The 24,178-nt window shown below is 35.1% G+C and overlaps 1 protein-coding gene across 1 annotated transcript in view; it reads left to right on the forward strand.

The window, feature by feature from the left end:
• LOC114335229 (protein virilizer) overlaps nt 1-24,178 on the forward strand; it is a 61,336-nt gene that overhangs the window by 188 nt on the left and 36,970 nt on the right. The window contains exons 2-5 of the mRNA XM_028285427.2: nt 8,184-8,475; nt 12,998-13,221; nt 13,282-13,446; nt 20,031-23,999. Coding sequence (XP_028141228.1) covers nt 8,184-8,475; nt 12,998-13,221; nt 13,282-13,446; nt 20,031-23,999 — 4,650 coding nt within the window. The remainder of the gene's footprint in view (nt 1-8,183; nt 8,476-12,997; nt 13,222-13,281; nt 13,447-20,030; nt 24,000-24,178) is intronic.

The following is a 24,178-nucleotide window of genomic DNA, read 5'->3' on the forward strand; positions in this document are numbered from 1 at the left end:
AACTGAATGTTATGGTGTCTCCTCTATTAATGTTTTACAAAATGCAATTTTTTCTGCACTAAAATAATTTGTACTTTTAAATGTAATTTCTCTTGGGTTAATTTGTTAATACATTTGAGTTTGTATTTCTCCTAGAGTTTCGTGGTCTTCTGGTATCTGGTCCAGGTTAGGAATGTTTTCAGCAACATTGAGAATTATTCTCTCTCTCCTATAGCACAAAGCACAGTCCAAGTTAGGCCCTGGCCTCACTCAGCATCCGCCTTCTAGTATCTCTGTAACTGGCAGCTCTCCTCCAGTTATCGAACCTCAATATCTCATCAAACATTGTCTATCCAGACAGAGGCAGGAGAATCCGATGATATCAAAATCACACGTTGGGTCCGTCAGGGATGTATACCATCACCAGTGCTGTTCAGCATATTATACTAGTGAGGAAATCTTTCAAGAAGCAGTGGGTGATGTTGAAGCCTGAATTCAAATTAATGGAGAATGTATCAATAACATAAGATAGGCAGACTATATATCCCAGGAAACAAAAAACCTCATGAGCAAAAGAAAAACATTAATAGAACAAGATAAGAGAAACACGGTAGATTACAAAGAGGTAAACAAAGCTATCAGAAGGAACATCAAGGAAAGTCAAAGGAGAGTACAGGAAGAAAAAATAGAAAAAACCATTGAACAAAATAAAAATATGAAGTGCTTAAAACCACAGCTTGGAAGCATACAGATTAATAGTATAAAGAACAAAGAAGGCATAGAGACCAATAATATAGAAGAAATTATACAAATAACACAAGAATATTATAAAAACCTCTACAATACAAAACAGAAACCAACACAAGAAATCCTTAAGCAATTACAAATAAAAATAAAAAATGTCAATTCCGACTTACAACCAGAAATCAGTAAGAATGAGATAAAAAGAGCACTCAAGGAGATGAAGAATAATAAATCGCCAGGAAAAGACGGGATAACTGTAGAAATGCTAAAAAATGGTGGGAAAACAACTAGAGAAGTTTTGTACACACTTATTAATAAAATATTAATGACAAAACAAATACCCAACACTTGGAACGAAGCAGTAACATTGTTACTATTTAAGAAAGGAGATAAAAAGGATCTAAAGAATTACAGACCCATAACTTTACTAAATGTGATGTACAAACTATTAACCAAGATATTAACAAGCAGATTAACAACTAAATTAGATGGATACCAGGCAAGAGAACAAGCCGGATTTAGAAAAAGCTTCAGTACAAGTGACCACCTTTTAACGATGAAGATATTAATCGAAAAAGCTAACGAATATCATATTCCGCTATATATGGCATTTATTGACTTCGAAAAAGCATTTGATAGTGTGGAACACTGGGCAGTAAAGAATTCCCTACAAAACAGCAGAATAGACTACAGATATACCGACTTAATTACAAATATATATGATAAGGCAACAACAACTATCAAGCTAATGAAACAAACGGAGCCTATTAAAATAAACCGAGGAGTAAGACAAGGAGATACCATCTCGCCCAAGCTATTCAACCAAGCGCTAGAAGATGTGTTCAAACAACTTGGGATGGTTTGGGTATAAACATAAATGGGCAATATCTGAATCACTTACGATATGCTGATGATATTGTATTAATAGCAGAAAGAAGTGAAGAATTACAAAGAATGATGGAAGAACTAGATGAGAATCGACAAAGATAGGACTGAAGATGAATTACAGTAAAACAAAAACCATGACCAATCAACAAGAAGAACTAGTAATTACAGTGGCACAAACAAGAATAGAACAAGTAAAAGAATATATATATATATATATATATATATATATATATATATATATATATATATATATATATATATATATATATATATATATATATATATATATATATATATATAAAATAGATGAAATAGAGAATGTGGAAAAATCCCCTTACGAACATTTCACACATCCACCATTTCACTTGTTCGTAAGGGGATTTTTCCACATTCTCTATTTCATCTATTTGATTTCGTACGAGTGGTCGTTAAACCAATAACCTTGGATCTTTGGTTCACTGAGTGTGTTTCAAAGATCTACATCTTATGTTTGTAAATATATATATATATATATATATATATATATATATATATATATATATATATATATATATATATATCTAGGACAAATCACTAGATTAAATAGAGAAAATCAGACCGAAGAAATAAAGAGAAGAATAAGGTTGGCCTGGGCATCATTCGGAAAACTGTCTTATATTCTAAAGAACAGAAAATACCCGCAATACCTAAAAACAAAAGTCTTCAATCAATGTATACTCCCTGTTTTAATATATGGCTCTCAGACATGGACGTTTACAAAAGAGAATATGGAAAAAATAGCAAAGACAGAAAGAGCCATGGAAAGACAAATGCTGAACATTAAATTATCAGTCGAAAAGAAACGAATGGATCCGTAACAAAACAAAAGTGAAAGACGTCTCTACCCAAGTAGCAAAGCTTAAATGGAAGTTCGCCAGACACACCCTACGGCAGAAGGATGAAAGATGGACTAAGATGGTAATACATTCGAGACCATGGAACCACAAACGAAAAAGGGGAAGGCCACAGATGCGATGGTCAGATGACCTGAAGAAACACACTGGGTCAAAATGGATGCAAATTGCCCAAGATAGAGAGGCATGGAAGAAGGAAGAGGAGGCCTATATCCAAGGATGGATGTTTAGGGCTGATTAGATAGATAGGCAGACTACACGGTGGTATTCATTGACAGTTCTGAAGCCCTCAGGGGTTAATGAATAGAATCACAGAAGTAAGTCAGAGATATGGAATTTTACTAAACACTAAGAAAACAAAATGTATGATGATCTCTAAGAAGGAACAGCAATTTGGAAGAATTAGTGTGAACAGTCAAATAAATAAAGGAGGCCAAGGCTCAACTTGTTCTCTAGTGCTGTAGAAGAAGAAGAAGAAGAAGAAGAAGTGTGAACAGTCAACAAATAGAAAGAGTGAAAACATACACCTACCTTAGTATGAATGTATCAAAAAAAGGGGACCATTCCCTAGAAATTAAAAAAAAGAATGTGCTGTACTTTGTACGCACATAAGAAGTTATACCTCTATTATATGATTTCAACGAAATTAATATACTTTAAACAGTTTATTTATATTTTATTTCAATATTAAACTAATTTTAATACTTACTTAATACTTTCCAAAAATTTTTAATAAAACAAAACCAAAAATAAAAGAATAAAACACACACAAACACATTGAAAAATACCACAAATGATTTCTGAACAATAATTGTTGGCAAAAATTTTAACTAAATACGTATTTTTTGAAAAAAAAATTATATAATAAATATACCTACTTACAATCATAAAATGTATAAAAAAAAATAAAATTTGCATTGGAGGTCGAACCTGCATATGTTAGGGTGGTTGGATTTAAAATCCAAGCATCTTAGATTTTATCCACCTCGACACACTTGTTATGTGGGAAGATAGAGGAACTGAACGTTTTAGACTTTTGACAGTTCTGAATTTAATGAAATTAGTTTCAAAAAATTGCTAAGCCATTCATATGTCATGATTTATCAATGCCCATAAGTATCAGGTTACTCCGATGTTATATCTTTCCTATACTGTTGTACAGAGTTAAGTTAGGGACTCTCACAGAAGCCACCTGCAAGAAAATTGAAGCCTTTGAATCGTGAAGATATCTTATACTGACCATGTTAGTAATCAGGGTATGTTGTTGATAATGTAAAAAGAGCTGTTACCCATAATAAAATCGAATACCTTGGTCACATCATGAGGAACAGTGAGAGATATGGACTGAGAAAAAGTAGAAAGAAAATTGTTTTCAAGGTAGAAGTGTGCAAAGTACAGATTGCCATGATGGTTGCCAACATCCGAAATAGACAGGCACTACAAGAAGAAAAAGAATATCTCATGTCTTAAGGAGAAATTTTAATACATGCCTATCATTAAATAACTTGTATTCATTGTAGTCTATTTTCTTATGGATATATCACCCTATATACGACTAGGCAGTGCTGTTTTTGTAACAATATAAGCTTCCGGTACGTTTAGGTTCCGGTACGCAATGTTCCTGGGGGTCTGGGGAGTGTTCATAGGGGGGTCCACCCCCGGGAAAACTTTTTAAATTTATCCTAAATTAAGGGCGTTTTAAAGCTATTTGGGAGCAAGGGAAGAATTCAGGAATTTGTCTATAATTTTGTTGATTTTTTAATTTTTTGTCTAAAGAGGTGCCGGTACAGCGTACCGGCCCGTACCGTCACAAAAACAGCACTGCGACTAGGTATATACATATTATATAGGATGTCCCGAAAAGGTTGGTCATAAATTATACCACACATTTTGGAGTCAAATAGAGTTCGGTTGAACCTAACTTACCTTAGTACAAATATGCTTATAACAAAAGTTACAACCCTTTGAAGTTACAAAATGAAATTCAATTTTTTTTTCAATATATCGAAAACTATTACAGATTTGTTATTGAAAATGGGCATGTATCATTCTTATGGCAAGAACATCTTAAAACAAAATTATAGTGAGATTTGTCCACACCATAAAAATTTTTTATGGGGGTTTTATTCCCTTATACCCCCCAAACTTTTGTCTACGTTCCAAGTAATTCATTATTGTGGTACCATTAGTTAAACACAACATTTTTAAAACTGTTTTGCCTCTTAGTATTTTTTCGATAAGCAAGTTGTTATCGAGATGCGTCTTCTTTTATAATATATTTACATAAAAATTGTATGGGGGTTTTCTTCCTATAAACCCCCCAAATGTTTGTGTACGTTCCAATTAAACTATTGTTCTGGTACCATTAGTTAAACACAGCGTTTTTAAAACTTTTTTGCCTCTTAGTCTTTTTTTGATAAGTCACCTTTTATCGAGATGTGTTCTTTTTCAAAATATACCTAAAAATGTAAATTATATAGTTATTTTCCTAACTAGTACGGTAAGTGATACTTTCACGCACGAGACTGCCGTTGACCCAAACGACGCGATAGCGGAGTTCGGACAAGCAGTCGACTGCGGGGAAGACACTTTCTGCATGAGTTAGGAACAATATTTTTCTAGGGCCGTACGTTTGGAAAAAAACCACAAAAAATAGAGTTATATCAATTTTTATTTAGAAGTGAAAATACACAAATGAATTCTTTGGCAAGGTTGTCAAAACTAAACTTTCAATATAATGGGTTACCACGACGACCATATTGGTTTCCATGACGATGATTCAAAATCATTGTAATTTTCTACTGATCTGACTTTTAAATATTATGTCAAAATAATTTTATTTCATCGGATTATCAGTAGTAATTGCACAAGAGCTCTAAAATTATCGAATTTTTCCCGAGTGACACTTTGACAGTTTAATTTCACGACCCGAAGGGGAGTGAAATTATGTCAAAGTGCCACGAGGGCAAAAATTCGATAATAATTTTAGAGATCGAGTGCAATTTGTTGCGATTATTTCATGAATAAAACTGTTCAAAACCAAAATTTTATTGTAATTTATTGATGTAAGTACAAATTAGTACAATTAAATACACAGTCGTTATAACTATTTGACGGTTGAAAGTCATCACTTTTATAATTTTTAAAACATTAATTGTCATTAATGTCACTGAATGTATTTTTTTCGTAGCAACGAAGGGTATCTGAAGAGAGTGAGAATAAATTGAAAATAATGCGACAGTTTTTCGAAAATTTGTTGTCTGGCAATAGACATGAGAGCCCGCAGGGCTCGAGTGGCTATTGCCCAGTGACAACAAATTTGAGTAAAAACGAAGCATTATTTTCTTATTTATTCTTACTGTCATGTGATATTCGTAAGATTATTTTTTAATACATATATTATGGATATTTTCTTAAATGTGACAGTTGTCAAAACTAGGAAACTGGTTGCCATTAAACAGAAACAATCTACTTAAAAAAATCTATCAGTAATTTTCTACAGTAGATAATTCTCAGTATAATTTTAATCTGATTGGACAGAATTAAACACGTGATCAAATATCTTACTATACGATTGGAAGTTAAAATCATCAAAAAATAATCAGTTTAATTTTTATTTCTGTAGCTTTCTATTGGTCAGAATCTCCTATGAATGAAATAATCGCGCTAATTTCATTAAAACATGAACACAATAAGATAAAAAAAAAAAAAAAAAAAAAAAAAAAAAAAAAAAAAAAAAAAAATGAATAACCATTTTCAATTTCGTTGCAAAACGAAAATACAGCCGAACCATATTCCAGTCCAATCAGAGAGTGCTGCAAGCACCTCTACCGGTTTCGAAACTTATTAGTCTCTCATCAGGAGGCACATATGCTGCTCTCCCTGATCCAACCAAAACAAACCCCAGCGTGCAGTCCCGAATTGCAACGAACGAAATGGCATAGATGCCCTAGCGGCAACTGCTAGCAAAAGACTAAGTTTTCACTCTAATGGCATATAACATATCCCGCCAGAATGAAAACAATGGGAACCTTCTCTGGTTACACCTCCGAGGCTTCTACAATTTGCAAGCCATACGGATGCTGAGACTAAGGAAGATGAGGGAATTCTACAATTTACAATTCACGTCACATCTGCTCAGCGCGGTAAAGTTCCAACGAGATTGGTTCCCTTCATACTCCACACAGAGTAAATGTAAATAAAAAAAATGAATAACCATTTTCAATTTCGTTGCAAAACGAAAATACAGCCGAACCATATTCCAGTCCAATCAGAGAGTGCTGCAAGCACCTCTACCGGTTTCGAAACTTATTAGTCTCTCATCAGGAGGCACATATGCTGCTCTCCCTGATCCAACCAAAACAAACCCCAGCGTGCAGTCCCGAATTGCAACGAACGAAATGGCATAGATGCCCTAGCGGCAACTGCTAGCAAAAGACTAAGTTTTCACTCTAATGGCATATAACTGGCATCATTCTGGTGGGATATGTTATATGCCATTAGAGTGAAAACTTAGTCTTTTGCTAGCAGTTGCCGCTAGGGCATCTATGCCATTTCGTTCGTTGCAATTCGGGACTGCACGCTGGGGTTTGTTTTGGTTGGATCAGGGAGAGCAGCATATGTGCCTCCTGATGAGAGACTAATAAGTTTCGAAACCGGTAGAGGTGCTTGCAGCACTCTCTGATTGGACTGGAATATGGTTCGGCTGTATTTTCGTTTTGCAACGAAATTGAAAATGGTTATTCATTTTTTTTTTTTATTTACATTTACTCTGTGTGGAGTATGAAGGGAACCAATCTCGTTGGAACTTTACCGCGCTGAGCAGATGTGACGTGAATTGTAAATTGTAGAATTCCCTCATCTTCCTTAGTCTCAGCATCCGTATGGCTTGCAAATTGTAGAAGCCTCGGAGGTGTAACCAGAGAAGGTTCCCATTGTTTTCATTCTGGTGGGATATGTTATATGCCATTAGAGTGAAAACTTAGTCTTTTACAATAAGATAAATTTGAAATAAATTAGTAAATAATATCTAAATATTAGTTTATTGCATGTATTATAATATAGTATAGTGCCATATTACAAGGTGTTTTACTTTGTCGCACGCCGTACGGGAAAGTGCAAGTTTCGGAAACGAAATGCGTGCGTGAAAGTGGCTCTTTTAGCATGGCCGTAGAAAAAATAAATTTTCAGATTATCAACAGGTCTCTATAATCGTACCTAACCATATACAAATATGTGGTGAATTCGACAAATATTCAAAATATCTCGATAAACACTGGCTTTTCGAAAAAGTACTGAGAGGCAAAAAAATTAATGGTGCAACAATAATAATTTAATTGGAACGTACACAAAAATTTGAGGGGGTTTAAGTGAACAAAACCCCCATAAGATTTTTATGGGGTGCTCAAATTTCACTTTAATTTTTTTAAAGATACTTAGAGATTTTAAAAATCTCTAAGAGTTTTCGATATATGAAAAAAAATCGATTTTCATTTTGTAACTTCAAAGGACTGTAACTTTTTTTGTGTGCACTATTGTATATAGGTAAGTGGGGTTCGATCAACCCATTTTTGACCCCAGAATTTGTGGTATAATTTATGACCAATCTTTTCGGGACACCCTGTATATTTTAAATAGATTGAAATAAAATAACTAGTCCAATAATACTTTTTGTTTTAGGAAATAAACCTAGATTTGGTGCAGTTTCCGAAACCTGTTTATGTAGTTGAAGTAAGAATAATTCCTTTAGGAGCCAGAGTTCAAGCAGATTTTCCTGGAGGAGTTAGACTTGGTGCAACCAACCCTAGTCAATTTGACATAGAGTTTTTTGTTAATGATTTAGGGAAACCAGGAGCTAGTACTTTTGAAACTTTAGGTGGTTTTAAATATGATCAAAATGGTTGTATTAATTTGGAATGTGCTGCAAATGAAAATATAAGGAAAATCCCTACAGATGGACTAGTCCTTAGGGGTAAGTTTTTTAATTTTCTGTAACCTGTTTCTACATTTATTTATTACAAAATTTAAGATATGTCCTTTTTTATTGTTAACTGCTTTAATAGAATTTATTATATTAAAGCAGTAATAGGAATGGCATGTCAAAGAAATCTGATTATTCCCTATATATTTTTTCAAATTTAGAATATGGCAACAAGGGGAAAATTACGTGCATTTCTTATTGTTTCACTTTTTCCTATATCTTGTTGTTTTAAATTTTCATATTGTTCATGTTCATACTTGGTGAATCCCTATTTAATACCCTAATTCCATTCAAATACCCAGTTCCCTAATGAACTGTCTTTTATTTCTTAGTTTACTCATATTGGGAGTATGTTGTAACTTTCGATGGAATTTTTTCCTAGACGTATAGACGGAATGTGACTGCATATTGTAGAGTCCCTTTGGTCTTTTTTGTTCGCCATCTCATTGCCTTATAAATTGTAAAAGGCTTAGGATGTACCCAAAAATTGGTTCCATGAGAAGTTTTCAAATTTATGGATCTGGTACTTCTCATTTCATTAACACGTTGACGGACAGAACATCTATAGACGCCTATTTCCATTGATGGAATGTGACACAACGCCTATAGACGTTACATTTTTCCCTATTCTGCTGTGCAAAATACATATAGTGTCACACCACTTGCTTATACATTTGACGCAATGTCCTTCAACGTGTTGATAGATGTCACTGCATTGTCCAATCCGCGAATTATTTTTATTTTCTTCTTCTTCTTCAGGTGCCGTCCTCGTTCCGAAGTTTGGCTATCATGGCGAAGTTTTGCCGAATTGGCAGCTGCTGCACTTGTACCAATCTCTTAAATTCTTCAACCATGAATGTTTTCTTCTGCCAATGGATCTTTTACCTATTATTTTTCCCTGAATAATTAATTGTAGTAGCTGGTACTTTTGTCCCCTCATTATATGTCCCAAGTATTGCAGTTTGCGCTTTTTAATAGTAAGCGCAAGTTCTTTTTCTTTCTGCATCCTTCGCAAAACTTCCATGTTTGTCACTCTCTCTGTCCACGATATTCTCAGTATCCTGCGGTACATCCACATCTCGAATGCTTCTATTTTCCTTGTATCGATCTTTTTCAGTGTCCAAGCTTCCATTCCATAGAAAATAACTGACAGCACGTAACATCTCATCAGGCGAATTTTAAGATTTAAACTTAGCTCTCTTCCGCATAAAACTGTTTTCATTTTGGTAAAAGTAGCTCTAGCTTTTTCTATTCTGATCTTGATTTCTTCAGAGTTGTCGTTGTTTTCATTAATCACAGTTCCCAGGTAATTAACTATTTAATTTTCTAACCAGGTAATTTTCTAACACGCTTAATTCTTTGATCATGTACGGTTATGTCAGAAAAATTTTGTGCGAGATTTCGACACCATCATTATTTTTGTTTTTTTGATGTTAAGTGATAAACCGAACTTTTCGCTGCACTCTACTATTCTGTTTATCAGTGTTTGGAGATCTTCCGGGGTTTCTGCTATTAATACTGTGTCATCAGCGTATCTCAAATTGTTTATTAAAGTGCCATTTATTTTAACTCCTATATCTTGGTCAGTAAGGGCTCTGTTTATAATATCTTCTGAATATAAGTTAAACAAGGTTGGTGAAAGTATGCATCCCTGCCTTACGCCTTTTTTGATCTGGAGTTCCTCGTTTGTTTCCCGTTCTACTCTAATATTCGCCTTCTGGTTATAGTAAATATTGAAAATAATTCTGAGGTCCCTTTTATCCAAGTTTTTCTCTACCAACAGTCTCATCAGGTGTTCGTGGCGAACTTTATCGAACGCCTTGTTGTAGTCAATAAAGCACATATATATATATATATATATATATATATATATATATCTATATCCTGGTTAACATCCAGGCATCTTTGGCACATGATATTAAGTGCAAATAGTGCTTCCCTTGTTCCAAGCCCGTTTCGAAACCCGAACTGAGTATCACTGATGTCAGCGTCTAGTTTTTTGTGAATTGTTGTATGTATAACTTTAAGAAATACTTTTAGTGTGTGTCCCATTAAGCTTATTGTGCGATGGTCGGTGCACAGTTTTGCGTTTGTTTTCTTTGGAATAGTCACAAAAGTTGACAGAAGCCATTCCTTAGGTATTTCTCCCGTTTTATAAATGCAGTTAAAGAGGTCAACCAAAACATTTACTGTTTCATCTTCCATAAGCTTAAGAAGTTCCGATGGAAGTCCATCTGGACCCGGTGATTTGCCATTTTTCATTGTTTTTATAGCATATAGTATTTCTTCTTTAGAGATTTTTGGTCCTTCCTCACCTTGTATGTTACCAATATCATGATCCTCTCTTTCATCGGCAAAGAGTTCTTCTATATAATTCTTCCAGGTCGTAAGCTTTTCTTGTAGGTCAGTTATTATTTGTCCATTTGCGTTGTATAGCACATTGGGATGCTTCCTTTTTTGTATACCTGCCAATTCTTTTACCTTTTTATGTAGGTTAAACGTATCATGTTTTAATTGCAGTTCTTCAATTTCTTCACATTTTCTTTTGTAAAAGTTTTCTTTCGCTGACCTTATTTCATCTCTAATTTGCTTGTGTATCTCGTTGTATTTTTGTTTGCATTTTCCCTTAAACTGTCTTCGTTCCTCCATGAGACTTAAAATTTTCTCTGTCATCCATTCTTGTCTTTTTGTCGTATTTCCTCTGCTAAGGATATTCTGAGCGGGTTTTATTAGGGCTTCTTTTAAGTCTTGCCACTTGTTTTCCACGTGCGTGTTTGGTTCCTTTGTAGACAACATTCTTAGGTTACCATTTATCTGTTGCTTTAATTCTTCTTTGATTTTTGAGTTCTGTAAGCGGCTGGTATCTATGTAATCTGGTTTTACCCTTTGTGAAGGTTTCTTAAGTTTAATGCTTACACGCGCTATCAAGGGATTGTGGTCCGAGGAAACATCTGCGCCTGGGTACGCCTTAACCGATTTTATGCCGTTTTTGTATCTTTCATTTATCAACACAAAGTCTATTTGATTCCTAACTATTTTCTGTGCGTTATGTTGAGGTGATGTCCACGTATAAAGCCTTCTTTTGGGGAGTTTAAAAAATGTGTTTGAAATAATCATATCGTTTTCTTAGCAGAACTGTAACATTCGGTCTCCTCTCTCGTTCCTTAACCCGAGACCATAATTTCCTACATATTTGCCGCTTTTTCCTTCCCCAATTTTGGAATTAAAATCACCAAGGATAATTGTGACGTCTCTTGGTTTTATAGATTTTAGAACATGGTTAATTTGTTCATAGAATTCCTCAACCTCTTCATCTGATTTTTCTGCAGTATGAGCATAGACCTGTATGATATTAAGATTTACAGTTTTTGTATGAGTTGAAGGAATATTACTCTATCAGACACTGGTGTAAAGTTAATAACAGACTGCATCATTTTTTTTGATACAACAAATGCTACTCCATATCTGTGGTGTGGGTCATTATTTCCTGAAAAATATATCATTCCGTTGTTTGTCGCGAAGCTGCCTGAACTCGACCACCTTGTATCGCTGATACCTAAAATATCGATATTTAACCTTTGCATCTCTTGTATAATATTGTTCATTTTTCCAGGTTCATACATACTTCTGACGTTCCACGTACCAATATTTATTGCATCTTTAAAACAGGGATTTCGCCGGGTTACGACCTGAGAGGCCCTGTTGTCATGAGAATTACCTCTCCTGCCGGATCTTGTTTTCCGATGTCCATGATCAGTACCAGAATTTATTGTACGTTGTACAGCCATGATGATTGTACTAGAGATATCCAATTGGATCTTTAATACAGTGGTTTCTCCTTGCCTTCTGTATCCTTATGCCGTTGATCATTTACTTGATTCATTCGCCTTTGGTGCCAATTTCTTAGCGCCAGGACAAAAGAGTGCCCTTCCACTTACCAACTCATCCGCCCGAAGCCGTTGGTCAGTAAGTGTGTGATTGCTTATACCGGCAATCGCTCGGTGGAGTTTTCGCCATATCTGACTACCCTCACTTAGTTTAGCCTGCAGACCAATGCAGTTTCCCGGGGTGTGGCACGTGGAGCCATAAGTGAGAGTTAGTTGTCTTATGAGGACCAGTTATCAAGAACCATCTCCCGTCTATGACGCTCGATGTGGTCGTTCCGATAAAAGGTGCTACCTCTATAACACAACTTTACACCCCTATATTATTATTTTTATAAGTCTGCTTAAATAACCATTTTGGATTCATTTCGATTCAGAGCTGATCATGTAGCCTCCCTGACATGGTCTGGGGAGATTGAAACATATGTAATGGGTTGACTGATCATCTCTGTGCCGAAATGAAACATAAGTTTCTTTCAGTTAAACTTCACTTATCTTGAACTGTCAATTATAAGTTTCAAGGATACTGATATCGAGATTTAGCAGAAGATAAAAGGGACAGCATATTGTATCAAATAAAAAAGAACCTTTATTACTTTCAGATTAGATACTAATTGAGTTAATTTTAGGTTGGTACACCACAATAACTCTTGCTGTTTATGGTACTCTTACCAACAATATAGCAGAGCCAATAATTCAGCCACCTGTCAATCCTTCTTTAAATAATCAACCAAATACAATCCAAGATGCACAACAAATATGTGCCGGATCTCCACTAGATGCGGAATGGTCTCAAGATAATATTACACCTGTACCTATTGATTATACTGCTCAACAGGCTGATCCCTATCAGGTGCAAAATTTTACTTGAATTTTTTTTAAGAATTTTTAATTTACTGTTTAATAATTTTAGCAATTTGCACAGCCAGAACATGTACCTTTTGCACATGTTCAAGAATTTGATTATTATACAGAAGTTCCCAAAGATCCTAGAAGTTATCATCATACACCTGAAACTGATTGGGATAAGGGACGAAGAGATGATGGAAGAGAACACAGTAGGGATGTATCATATCCAGTAAGTTAATATATTATACACAAAATATTATTTTATGTAACATATAATTTTAATTAAAAAAGTGAGCCATTAAACACAATATTATACAACATTAAAACACCTTCACCTATAGTTTTAGTACTGGTTAATAAGTTTATATCTGCTCTAAAAACAGTAAATACATATTTATATCAGATGTGAGCCAGCTTTCAGTAAGAACAACTATATCATAAACAACGAGAAATCCCATTATTCGTGAACGGCCGTAGCTCAGCGGCAAGGTACTGGCTTCATAAGCTAGAGAGCATTAGTTCGATTCTCGGCACCAAAATCGACATTTTCATTTCTAAAAATGATACCGGTCGTTCACCTTTAACTTTAATCCGTCTTCCCCCGTGGGTTAGTTGTGCATAGCTACTTAAAACAGGGTTAAAGATGTAGTGGCGCCGGAACAATCCGAAAGGATCTCCTCGGCAAAAGTGCTGTACGATATTATTACTAAACTCCTGGACAAAATTAACGCACCACTCATATTTTTCTCAATAATCTTTTTTTATTGATAATTTACTGTATGACAAGTTGCCTATGGATCTTGTTTGATAGTGACAGTTGTTATGTAAGCTAATAATAGTCTTGTTTTAACAATAATTTGTATTAAACTTCGTTTTAGACTAAAAGTGAGTTAAACTTTTCATAAAAAGTGCCGATTAAAGCAAAGTGCTTGTGAGAAGCAAGCTTTTTATTGTGATATTTTTTGATCACATGCATGTTTGGAACTTCATTTGCACAAAAATCAAATAAAAAAATGAACCGCCAAAGAAATTTGTCAATGGAGGAGGCAGTGCGAGCATCGACTGTCCTACTCCTAGATGAAGGGTATTCAATGCGATACGTTGCAGGTTTGTTAGGAAGACATCATTCCAGCATCAGTCGCAAGGTGAGGCGATATAATGAATCAGGGTCGTACCATCGAAGACAAGAGCAAGGGCGAAAACGTTGCACTAATCAAATTGATGATCGTTTTTTGAGACAACGTGCTCTCAGAGATAGGAGAGTCACCAGCAATTTGCTAAAAAATGAACTAGCAGATGTTTGAGATGTCGCGAGATCGTCTCGAACAGTTAGAAGACGTTTACATGAAGCAGAATTGACCAACAGGAAACCGGCCAAAAAACCCTTGCTTACCAGAGAACACAGGTTTCAGAGATTGAATTTTGCAAGATTGCATCAAAATTGGACCATCGATGATTGGAAACGAGTTCTTTTCTCCGATGAGACTAGAGTAAGCCTAAAAGCTCCAGATGGTCGTGAGCGTGTCTGGTGAAGGCATGGAGAAAGGTTTGGCAGCTCCAATTTCTCTCCTAAAGTACCTTTTGGTGGTGGCTCTAAAATGTTTTGGGGAGGAATTTGTTGTGAAGCTCGTACGGAGTTGGTCCCCATACGTACGAGGTCTATGAACGCCCATTATTACTTAGGCAACATTATTGTCGAACATGTAATGCCTTTTCCTCCGTTTCTTGGACCTAATTTTTTATTCATGCAAGAGAACGCTCGTCCTCATGTGGCTCGACAGGTTATTGGCTACCTAAATGATGTTGACATTCCATTATTAGAGTGGCCACCTAACAGTCCGGACATGAATCCTATAGAGCATCTATGGGACTATCTCAGAAAAAGATTCGAAGTCGTAGGATCCCTATTGCCAATCACAACCAACTCATTGAGGCAGTTATTGAAGAATGGGAGAATATTCCGCAAGCTTTTGTTGAACATTTGGTATCAAGCTTGCCTCGACGCATAAATGCGTTCATAAGAAGTAGAGGAGGGCCTACAGTGTATTAGTGTTGACCCAGATGCATTTTATTGTGTTACTTTCCTGATTTTTTTCTTTTTGCAATTTGGAGATATGCTAGCTTCTTTACGCATTTCCGGCAAAAACAAATTTTTAAAGAAACAATAAGGCAAATTAAGGTCATGATAAAGTCATGTTGGACTTATTTGTAGGTGTTTATTATTATTTCAATGTAACTTAGTTTTATTGTGTTCATATTGCAAATATTTAGATTAATTAAAGTGGTGCGTTAATTTTGTCCAGGAGTTTATTATCCCATTATTTTCATTCAGTTTAGTTCGCAACCTAACCACCACCATTCTGATAATATAATTGTAATGGGGTCACTTTATATTTTTATAGCAGTGTGTTGACAATTTTGGGACATCCATCAATATATCTAATGGTATAACTATTAACATTATAATGCTCTAATTTTTTATTAAGTTCTTCCTCTGCTAATTTGTACTGATATTGATGTAATTTAGATTGGTCTTGACGTATTTTATAAACCATATTATCGATTCTGACAATCTCCAGAATTTCAAACCCTCTATAACTTGGCTTTAGCCGAGTTGACAACATGCCTTCATTGCCTCTCCGATGATGACTCTAATAAGAGTCGAAAATCGTCGATTCAGAGTGCTGGACTGCACTCCCTATTCTAAGTGAAAAATAAGATTGTTTTGCCTTCACATTGCAACTGAATAAAAATAGTATTGGGACTGTGTAAGTTCGGAAAAGCGACACCTGGTTTCTACGCTCAGCAACTTTATTCGCACTTTTAATTGTATTGGCCAATTACGTTAGTCCTGGTTGCAGGATAATTGTCAAGGCCAGAGCCCAAAAAAGTTATAAGAAGAAAAACTAAGACTGAGGTTATGTTATTACAAAGTAAACAATTGTATGTAGTAAATATACAAAATCTCCTACATAATATTAATGACCAAACCTTAAGAAATATCAATCAATTTTTAACAATATTTCAAATGAAAATATAAAATAAAAATAGTTATTTGAAAATCATATCATAATGAATTTAAAGAAGGGAATGTGGAAAAATCCAGACCCTTTGAAAAGAGGATTCTCTTCCAGTTAGTCTAAATACGAGGACTGGCCAAGTACCTAAGAGGTGGAGGCCATGAAACTACAAGAAGAAGAAGAAAATTAAATATACGTCAATTTGACAATTCCAATTGACAATATGAATTATTTCAGAAAGTTTCAAGATTTCTCCGATATTTACGCACAATCGTTTCTCATATCCCCTCTAAGTACTTGCACACCGCCAATACATTTTTATTTTTATTTTATATTAGTATTACTTCTATAGAGTAACTAGGTCCATTTTCCGTTGGAACTTTACCACGCTGCAGACGGGGGTTGTGAATTGCATAGTGTAGAATTCCTTCCCTTTTGTCTTCACTGCAGCATCCATCTGGCTTGCATATTGTAGAAGCCTTGGAGGTGTCACCACCAATAAGTTTTCAATCTAAAAATCTTTTAGTAGTATTTTTAATATTTTTCAATTTTTATTTATTAAATTTTATTTATTTATATTTTTTAATATTTTTAATATTTTAATATTATTAATGTTGCTATTAGGATTGAAAACTTTACCTTACCTTTTTATTACTTTTATTATGTTAGTGTCTGGATATAGTTCATCAAGGTCTTTGTTAATTCTTATCCTATATGGACCTCTGCTTCATCAAGCACACGCCCAATTCCTTAGAATTTTTCCCAAAACGTGCAGTTGCTTTTTGTTTGTATTTGTTGTCGTCCACTTTTCGGTACCACACATCACTACGGGCCGTATGTTTTTTTTTTGTATGACTTAAATTCTCTGACGCGCTCAAACTTAAAGTCATTGATGGTGATTATTTGTCCAATTATATTTCTGTTTCGGTTATTGCGGCTTAAATTCATACATATATTTAGTTTTGTTTTCATTGATTAGGAGCCCCATCTTCACTGCTTCCATCTCGAACCTGACGAAAGCATCTCGCATCCTTAATCTGGTGTTTCCTATTTGATCAATATCATCTGCAAATGCCAACAGTGTTTTCTCCTTCTTTATGAAATACTGTAGTTGGTTTTTTGATTCTTCTTTCGTGGTGAAAGTGCATCTCCCTGTTTTAGTTTGTAGCATGTATGAAATCCCCCTTAATAAATCCCCTCAAAATTTCTCTAGCTACGCCTATGGTAAAGAATCAACATTGTTCGTATGCTCTGATTTCGAAATCTCCATTCGTCATGTCCCTTCAGCAGAAATACTTTCATAAAATCCCCAGGGGGCAACTTCATAGCTTTGTAGTCGCGTAGTACTTTCCTCCTAACAATGAATTTTTCTTCTTTTGTCCTCTCAAAACTAAATTTCGACGAACCATTAAGGATCCCGTTAGCTGTTGCAAGGATATCCGCGTAGCAAGAGAAAGTTGTTAGATTTCTAAATGCCCCATCTTCCAGATGCCAATAAGGACTATATTTGCCTCATACCCCCTCTATCGCGTTCATCCCTAAAAATTGGATCTAGCTCTCAGAAGTCAATTACAAATTCATTTTCCTTGTGTCGTCTTGTGAGAGAAGTGCGTCCAGGAAGTAGCGGTGAGTACAATTAATTTATTGCATTTTTGATTCCTCTCCGGTATCTACTTATGGTATATTCTATAAGAAATTCTCTTCTGTCGTTACAGACCCTATCAATTTTGTTTTCTACTTAATCCTGGTTTCGTCCTAATGTTTTCTGATTCGTTGTTAGACTGACGCCTGTACCTACTTCCTTGCTGACCGTGTGTAACTGTTGCTGTACCGTTCGCTGCTAAGTGCTGTATGATTATTTCATCTCTTTACCTGGTATGTACCACAATCATCACTTCAACCATTCTAATCCACTTGTTATACCGACAAGTGCCTGACCTGCGATTGTTTGGCAATAAATCAGATCTACCTGGTTTGACACGCGCCGATATTGTAAGTACCATACCTTATACAATACACCAGCAGAGATTTATGGTTTACCGACTATTTGTTTATTGTGTGATTTACTTAAGACCCCTATTAAAAGAGGGTTATTGACTTGAAACTTCAGTGCCGTTGGTTTATTTATAACTTGTTTTTGTGGCTTAAACCAAACAGACAATTAAGAATATTAGGTTTGTTCGTAGAACGATCAGCAACCGTTGCCAACCATCAGACGCATGCGCGTTCGTAGTTTACGAACTCAAACTGTTAACTGCGCAGCGCCAACTGTTAACTGCGCATGCGTCTGATGGTTGGCAACGGTTGCTGATCGTTTGGATCGTACTACGAACAAACCTATTATTTGTACGGAATAGTTATATACATACGATATAATACCTAGCGATTTATCACAGGTAGACTTTTTTCTTTATATATATGTTATGTATATATAGTATTTTTACTACAAAAACGTTATTACGTAGGTCAAAATTTTTGACGTAAGAGAACTGTCAAAACATTAGAATGTGACTTTTCATTATTGCTATGTTTATTATAAACACGGCAATAATGAAAAGTCACATTCTAATGTTTTGACAGTTCTCTTACGTCAAAAATTTTGACCTACGTAATAGGGCTTTTCATCGATTGTCATTTGTTTCGAGCTTCTGTCATATTTTGTATAATCTGTGTATAATATTAATATACACGGATTATACGACATATGAAAGAAGCTCGAAACAAATGACTGTGAATGAAAAGCCCTATAACGTTTTTGTAGTAAAAATACTATACGTATAGTGATCACTATCAAACTTTTTGTCAAACTTTTTTTAACGTACATATTCTCAAGACTCAATAATCACTCATTTCTCTTATTTTCATTTGAATTAAATATTGCCATATACCTAATAATTTTTTTAATTTTCTCACCTTTCTTGAGAATACCAATTTGAATATCATTACGTTGCGGAAAGAGAATTATTCAATAGAAATTACGACAGAATCATTAATCATTGTGTTTTTTACTTGTTTTTATATATACTTTGAAGATCACAATATAATTTTTTAACTCAAATATTTACTTATTTTTATTTCCTCACATCTATCTGATTATTTATTTTGTTGCATGTATATGTGTTTCTTCTCTTTCAGGTATTGTATTGTTTTTTATTTTTTTTTTGCATGTACATGTGTCTTAATATCTAGTGATTACCGCGCGACATAATTACCCGCTCTTCTCTGTAAATTTATTTTGGTATCGTGTAATATTCATATTTTATTTCTTTCGCCTCGCATTTATTGTCTTTTCTTGTCGTTTTAATATCGTTTAACTTTCTCTATTCCTTATAATTTCCTATCCAACGATAGGTGGCGCCCAGAATTCTCTTCTCTCCTCTTCTCTTTCTCTTTCGTATCTCACCTTCTTATCTCTTATATTTGAGCCCTAGAGAACCCGAGCCCAGTGCCGTTCCATGTGTAGCCCTCCACTTGTTCTTAAAGAGGGTACAAGTTCATTGTTTACTTCAAACGTCTCCGAGCATTGTTATCCAACTCTCACCGTATATCAGAACATTTCCATACACATCCGTATCAAATTGACTATTTTTTTGGAAAGCCAAATTCCTGCATCGCTGTCCATAGTCTAACCCTGCATGCTCTATCAAATGCCTGTTACAAATCTATGAACATATGATGAAGCTCAAGATCAAACTCTCAACATTTTTCCATTATCTGTTTTATATTTTTTTAACATATAATATTTTTAATTGTTCGGTTTAAATTGACCATTGTAATTCTTTGTGTTTTTCAGAAACAAGAACGTGACCATAACCGAACCGAAGTAGACCGTCGAGATCGCGAAAAACGATATTCCCGTTCAGGAAGCAAAGACAGAGACAGGCAATCTCGAGACTATAGAGAACTTGAAAGAGATCCATCGGATATTAATTGGCCCGAACACGATCATGCCGACTACCGACTCGAAAGAACCGACCACGATTGGAGCGAGAGAGATCGAGAGCGAGGCCACGATAGAGATAGACAATATAGCAAACACGATGACAACTATAGGAGATCGTATAACAGAAACGAAGAGAGGGAGGATAGAAAGCGACCGAGAACGCCACCTTTACATTCTCCAAAGCGACCCCATACACCTCAAATTCAAGAACTTACCGAGGTTGTCATGGAAGACAATCTTATTGTTGCGTCAGAACAGACTGAAAAGAGAGAAGACGAAAGTGAAGAAGTTAAGGCGAGTCCCCCGAAAGAAATGTGTGTGGAAGAGCCACCACAATTGGATGTCGAGGAGTTTGAGCCCATACTTAGCGATGAAGATATACTTGATGACACAGATCACTACCAAGACTTAGAGTTTGATTACACGGCATATACTAATAATGATGATATCATTAAATTATTCACTCCAGGTATTACGGAACTTAAAAAATACCCCAAAAAGCAGAGGTTTAACATAAACGACAATGTCATAGAGATTGATGATAGTTTAAAAGTATCGATAGGTATAGCAGATGACTACTTCAAATCGAGTATTACGAAATACGATATGAATATATTCAATAATCTAAATACGGAGATCAAAGAAGAATTTGTGCATTTATCTGAGAAAGTCATGAATATTATTGGTCCTTCGCAACTATTTTGTGATATTGTTAAATTGTACGTGAATACTAAATCCTTAAACGTCGAATCATTGTCGCAAGAAGACAAAGAATTAACAGAACAAGCACGTTTCATAGTATCCAATTTGCTGGATTGGTTAAAAGTTGCGATCAATTACGATTTAGCCAATCTTCAAACTCAGCCTGCTTATAAAATAAGACACCTGAAGAGTGGCGTTAGATTGGCTGATTATTGCTGTACAAGTGCAGAGTTCGTAACCCTTTTGTGGCAAAACGATGTCAATCTTCATAAAGAACTACTAAATCTCTATGAACAAGAGTTCATGGCTTTGTCTATCAAGCTCATGATACTTAAAGCTCTAGACACATACTTGCACCATAAATTTGCAGTTGAGAAATTTCTTTGGGGCTCCAGAGCACCCAATGAAACTATAAATGAATCAGTCGAGTACACGAAACTCATTTGTTACGTTCGAGATAATCCGTTAGTACGCATTAAATTTGCCTTAACGTCAATTATCAAGAAGCTTCACCTTTTTGAAGTGCTTCACAAACTGCATTCTATTCTAATAAAACTTCGTGGTACTTCTTACGACATTTCTCCAGAGGAAGTAAACTTAATGACCAAATCTTTGAGCGAAATTTTTACCTACGTTCGAAAAGGACCTTTTGTGTTATCACAACCGAAGAGATTTTTGCCAGTAGCTTCACAGTTTGAAGTCATGAGAGACCATAAGGATAGTATCTTGATGGATTATTTCAAGATGTTTAATTTGCTGCAGTGCTTCGTTTTGTTGCTCACCCATCCTAGTACTATGAACCTACCATTAATAAAAACTCCTATATACGAGGTTATTTCTAAAATGTTAACAGATAATGAGGGTCTGCAATTTTTATCTGAAAATGTTATTACCATGAATTTGTTATTGAAGTGTCTCTTGAGGAACGAAGAAGAGATCCAGTATGATAGTGTTGACATGAAGTCGCACAATTTAGGGCTAAAAGTAGCTTACAAACTTCAAGCTTTGTATCATATAGAACTGCTTTTATCCAAGGCGAAAATATTGAATTATGACTGGGAAAATCCAGAAATTACCGACAACTTACACTCACTGTTTTGCCTAACGTTTTCACCGATAGGGAAAGTTTGCTGTGCTGAAGTTTTAGGATTGGATAATAATGTAAACGCTTTACTTCAGTTCGTAGATTTTATTTTTTCGAAAGACAAACCAGATATAATTCTGGCTCGTGTTAAAAGTTCTCCGTCCATCGGTTATATAATTGATTTGGCTTTTATGGCAGTTACTGTAGTTTCCAACGTATCTTTAATGGAAAAACATTCCAAGTTATTGTTGCATTTAAGTAACCATCACGATATGTTTGAAGAAAATGAATGCAATAAACTCAACGAGTTGAAGTACTACCTTTTGCCATTTGAAAATGTAACAACTTTATCTTATGACAATATTTCTACCTTTGTCGATGTCATAATGAAACAGATGGAAAATTTCCCTCATAATCTTGGGCCTATAATTACTTCTTTAAGGATTATAGAACACTTGGGAATTTGTCCCTATGCCAGTTCTCAGGGAGTTGCAGAACATCCTTTATGCCACTATGTAGAGCTGAAGTACAAGCATGTTATACTGCAACTTTTTTCTTTGGATGGAACTTCTTTACTTACAAAATTGTTGCAAAAAATATGTGAGTATTATGAGCAACCGAGTCTACATTGTTCTGTAATAGCCGCCAATCAAGGGTGGATGATAATCAATACAGTTAAACCCTCCATCGTATTATTAAAACAAATGTTATCCTACGTGATTCAGTGCCAAAATACAAACTTTAAGGATCTTTCAGTTATACCTATACTTCTAAAAACTTACAACTTATTAAATAATTTTCCTATCTCTTCAGCAATCCATTTGGTGGTACAGGAAGTAAAAGCCAATATCATAGATACTTTATTGGTGTACACGCAACCTGTATCTGAACAAGTGAACGAGAAAGATTCTTTAACTAAAACTTTATGGACTCAAATGTGTGGAGAAGTCATAAAATACGTTACGCTGTTGCCACATACATTTGTCTCAGGTCTTCTGATTTTTTCCGAGCTGCTACCTTTGCCTCTTCCTTTGCAGACTAGAGATGACCTTTCTGAGAATGAAATCTCGTGGATAATTAGTTTGAGGAAGCTTTGGTCTGCTCACTTGCACCCTCATAGTACCGTCATACAAGATATGGTTAATAAGTTGTGTATATCGACGCAGCCGCAATTGTTGAATCTGTTGAGGCGTATTTGTGTGCAGATTTCAGATCTGGCGGCTAATTCGGCTGTTATGATAACTAGAGGAGTATTAGATAACGTTTATGATGCTGTGGTACCTAAAGAAAATACAAAAATTGCTCCTTGTAGCCCTTACATTGCTAGATTACTCAATTTCTTGGCGTGTCTCGTTACACAAAATACTATTAAATGTGCTTTTCTACATTTAATGCACTCGAACAGTCTGGTAACTCATAAAACGGAAGAACGATACGTGAATCTGATTTCAGCGTTCGGGCAAATTTTGAAAACGAGTTCGACTAGTAATAGCCACATACAGTCACAAGAGTGTATCTTAAGTATAATACAAAGTTTTTGTGACATTGAAATTACTTTGACGCAGACTGGAGCTGACGGTAAAGAAATATCATCGGATGAATATTTAGCAAATGCTTTGCCTATGAAGGAACATCTCTTGTCTTATATCAATATGATGGGAGAACATCTGACTACTGATAACTCATTTTTGACATATTTACCAATAGTGAGGGCGCTGATATTATTAACCGAACATGATTACGGATTTTTCCATCTTAAAGAGCTCTTACTAAAGAAAAATGATCTCTTCTTGTTGGTGTTGAATAAATTGGTCGAGAATTTTTCTAAAGACAATGGAGAATGTTTGTCGACTTTGAACACTTTGGTTGAATTCTTAAGAGTGTGTGTTACTACAGAGGAGGAAACCGAACCAAACTTACCGTATACTCCAAGAACGATAAAATTGACGTTAGAAGAATTAAGAAACATTGTAGGATGGACAGGAGAAGCCGTTGATGAACACCCATTGAAAAAATTGGAAACAGTTTTGAAAGTAAGTAATTATTACCGTTTTCTAAATTTTTATAAAATTTGTATACATTATTACATGAATTGTTCTTTTTCTCTCGTTAGAAATTGGAGCTGAAATTTGGGGAGATACTTATTTTCTTCTTCCTCCCGTTTGCATCCACTCCTGGACAAAATCCTCTCCACTCTTCTCTGTTTTGAGCT

This window comes from Diabrotica virgifera, chromosome 7 (assembly GCF_917563875.1).
Source record: "Diabrotica virgifera virgifera chromosome 7, PGI_DIABVI_V3a".
NCBI lineage: Eukaryota > Metazoa > Arthropoda > Insecta > Coleoptera > Chrysomelidae > Diabrotica > Diabrotica virgifera.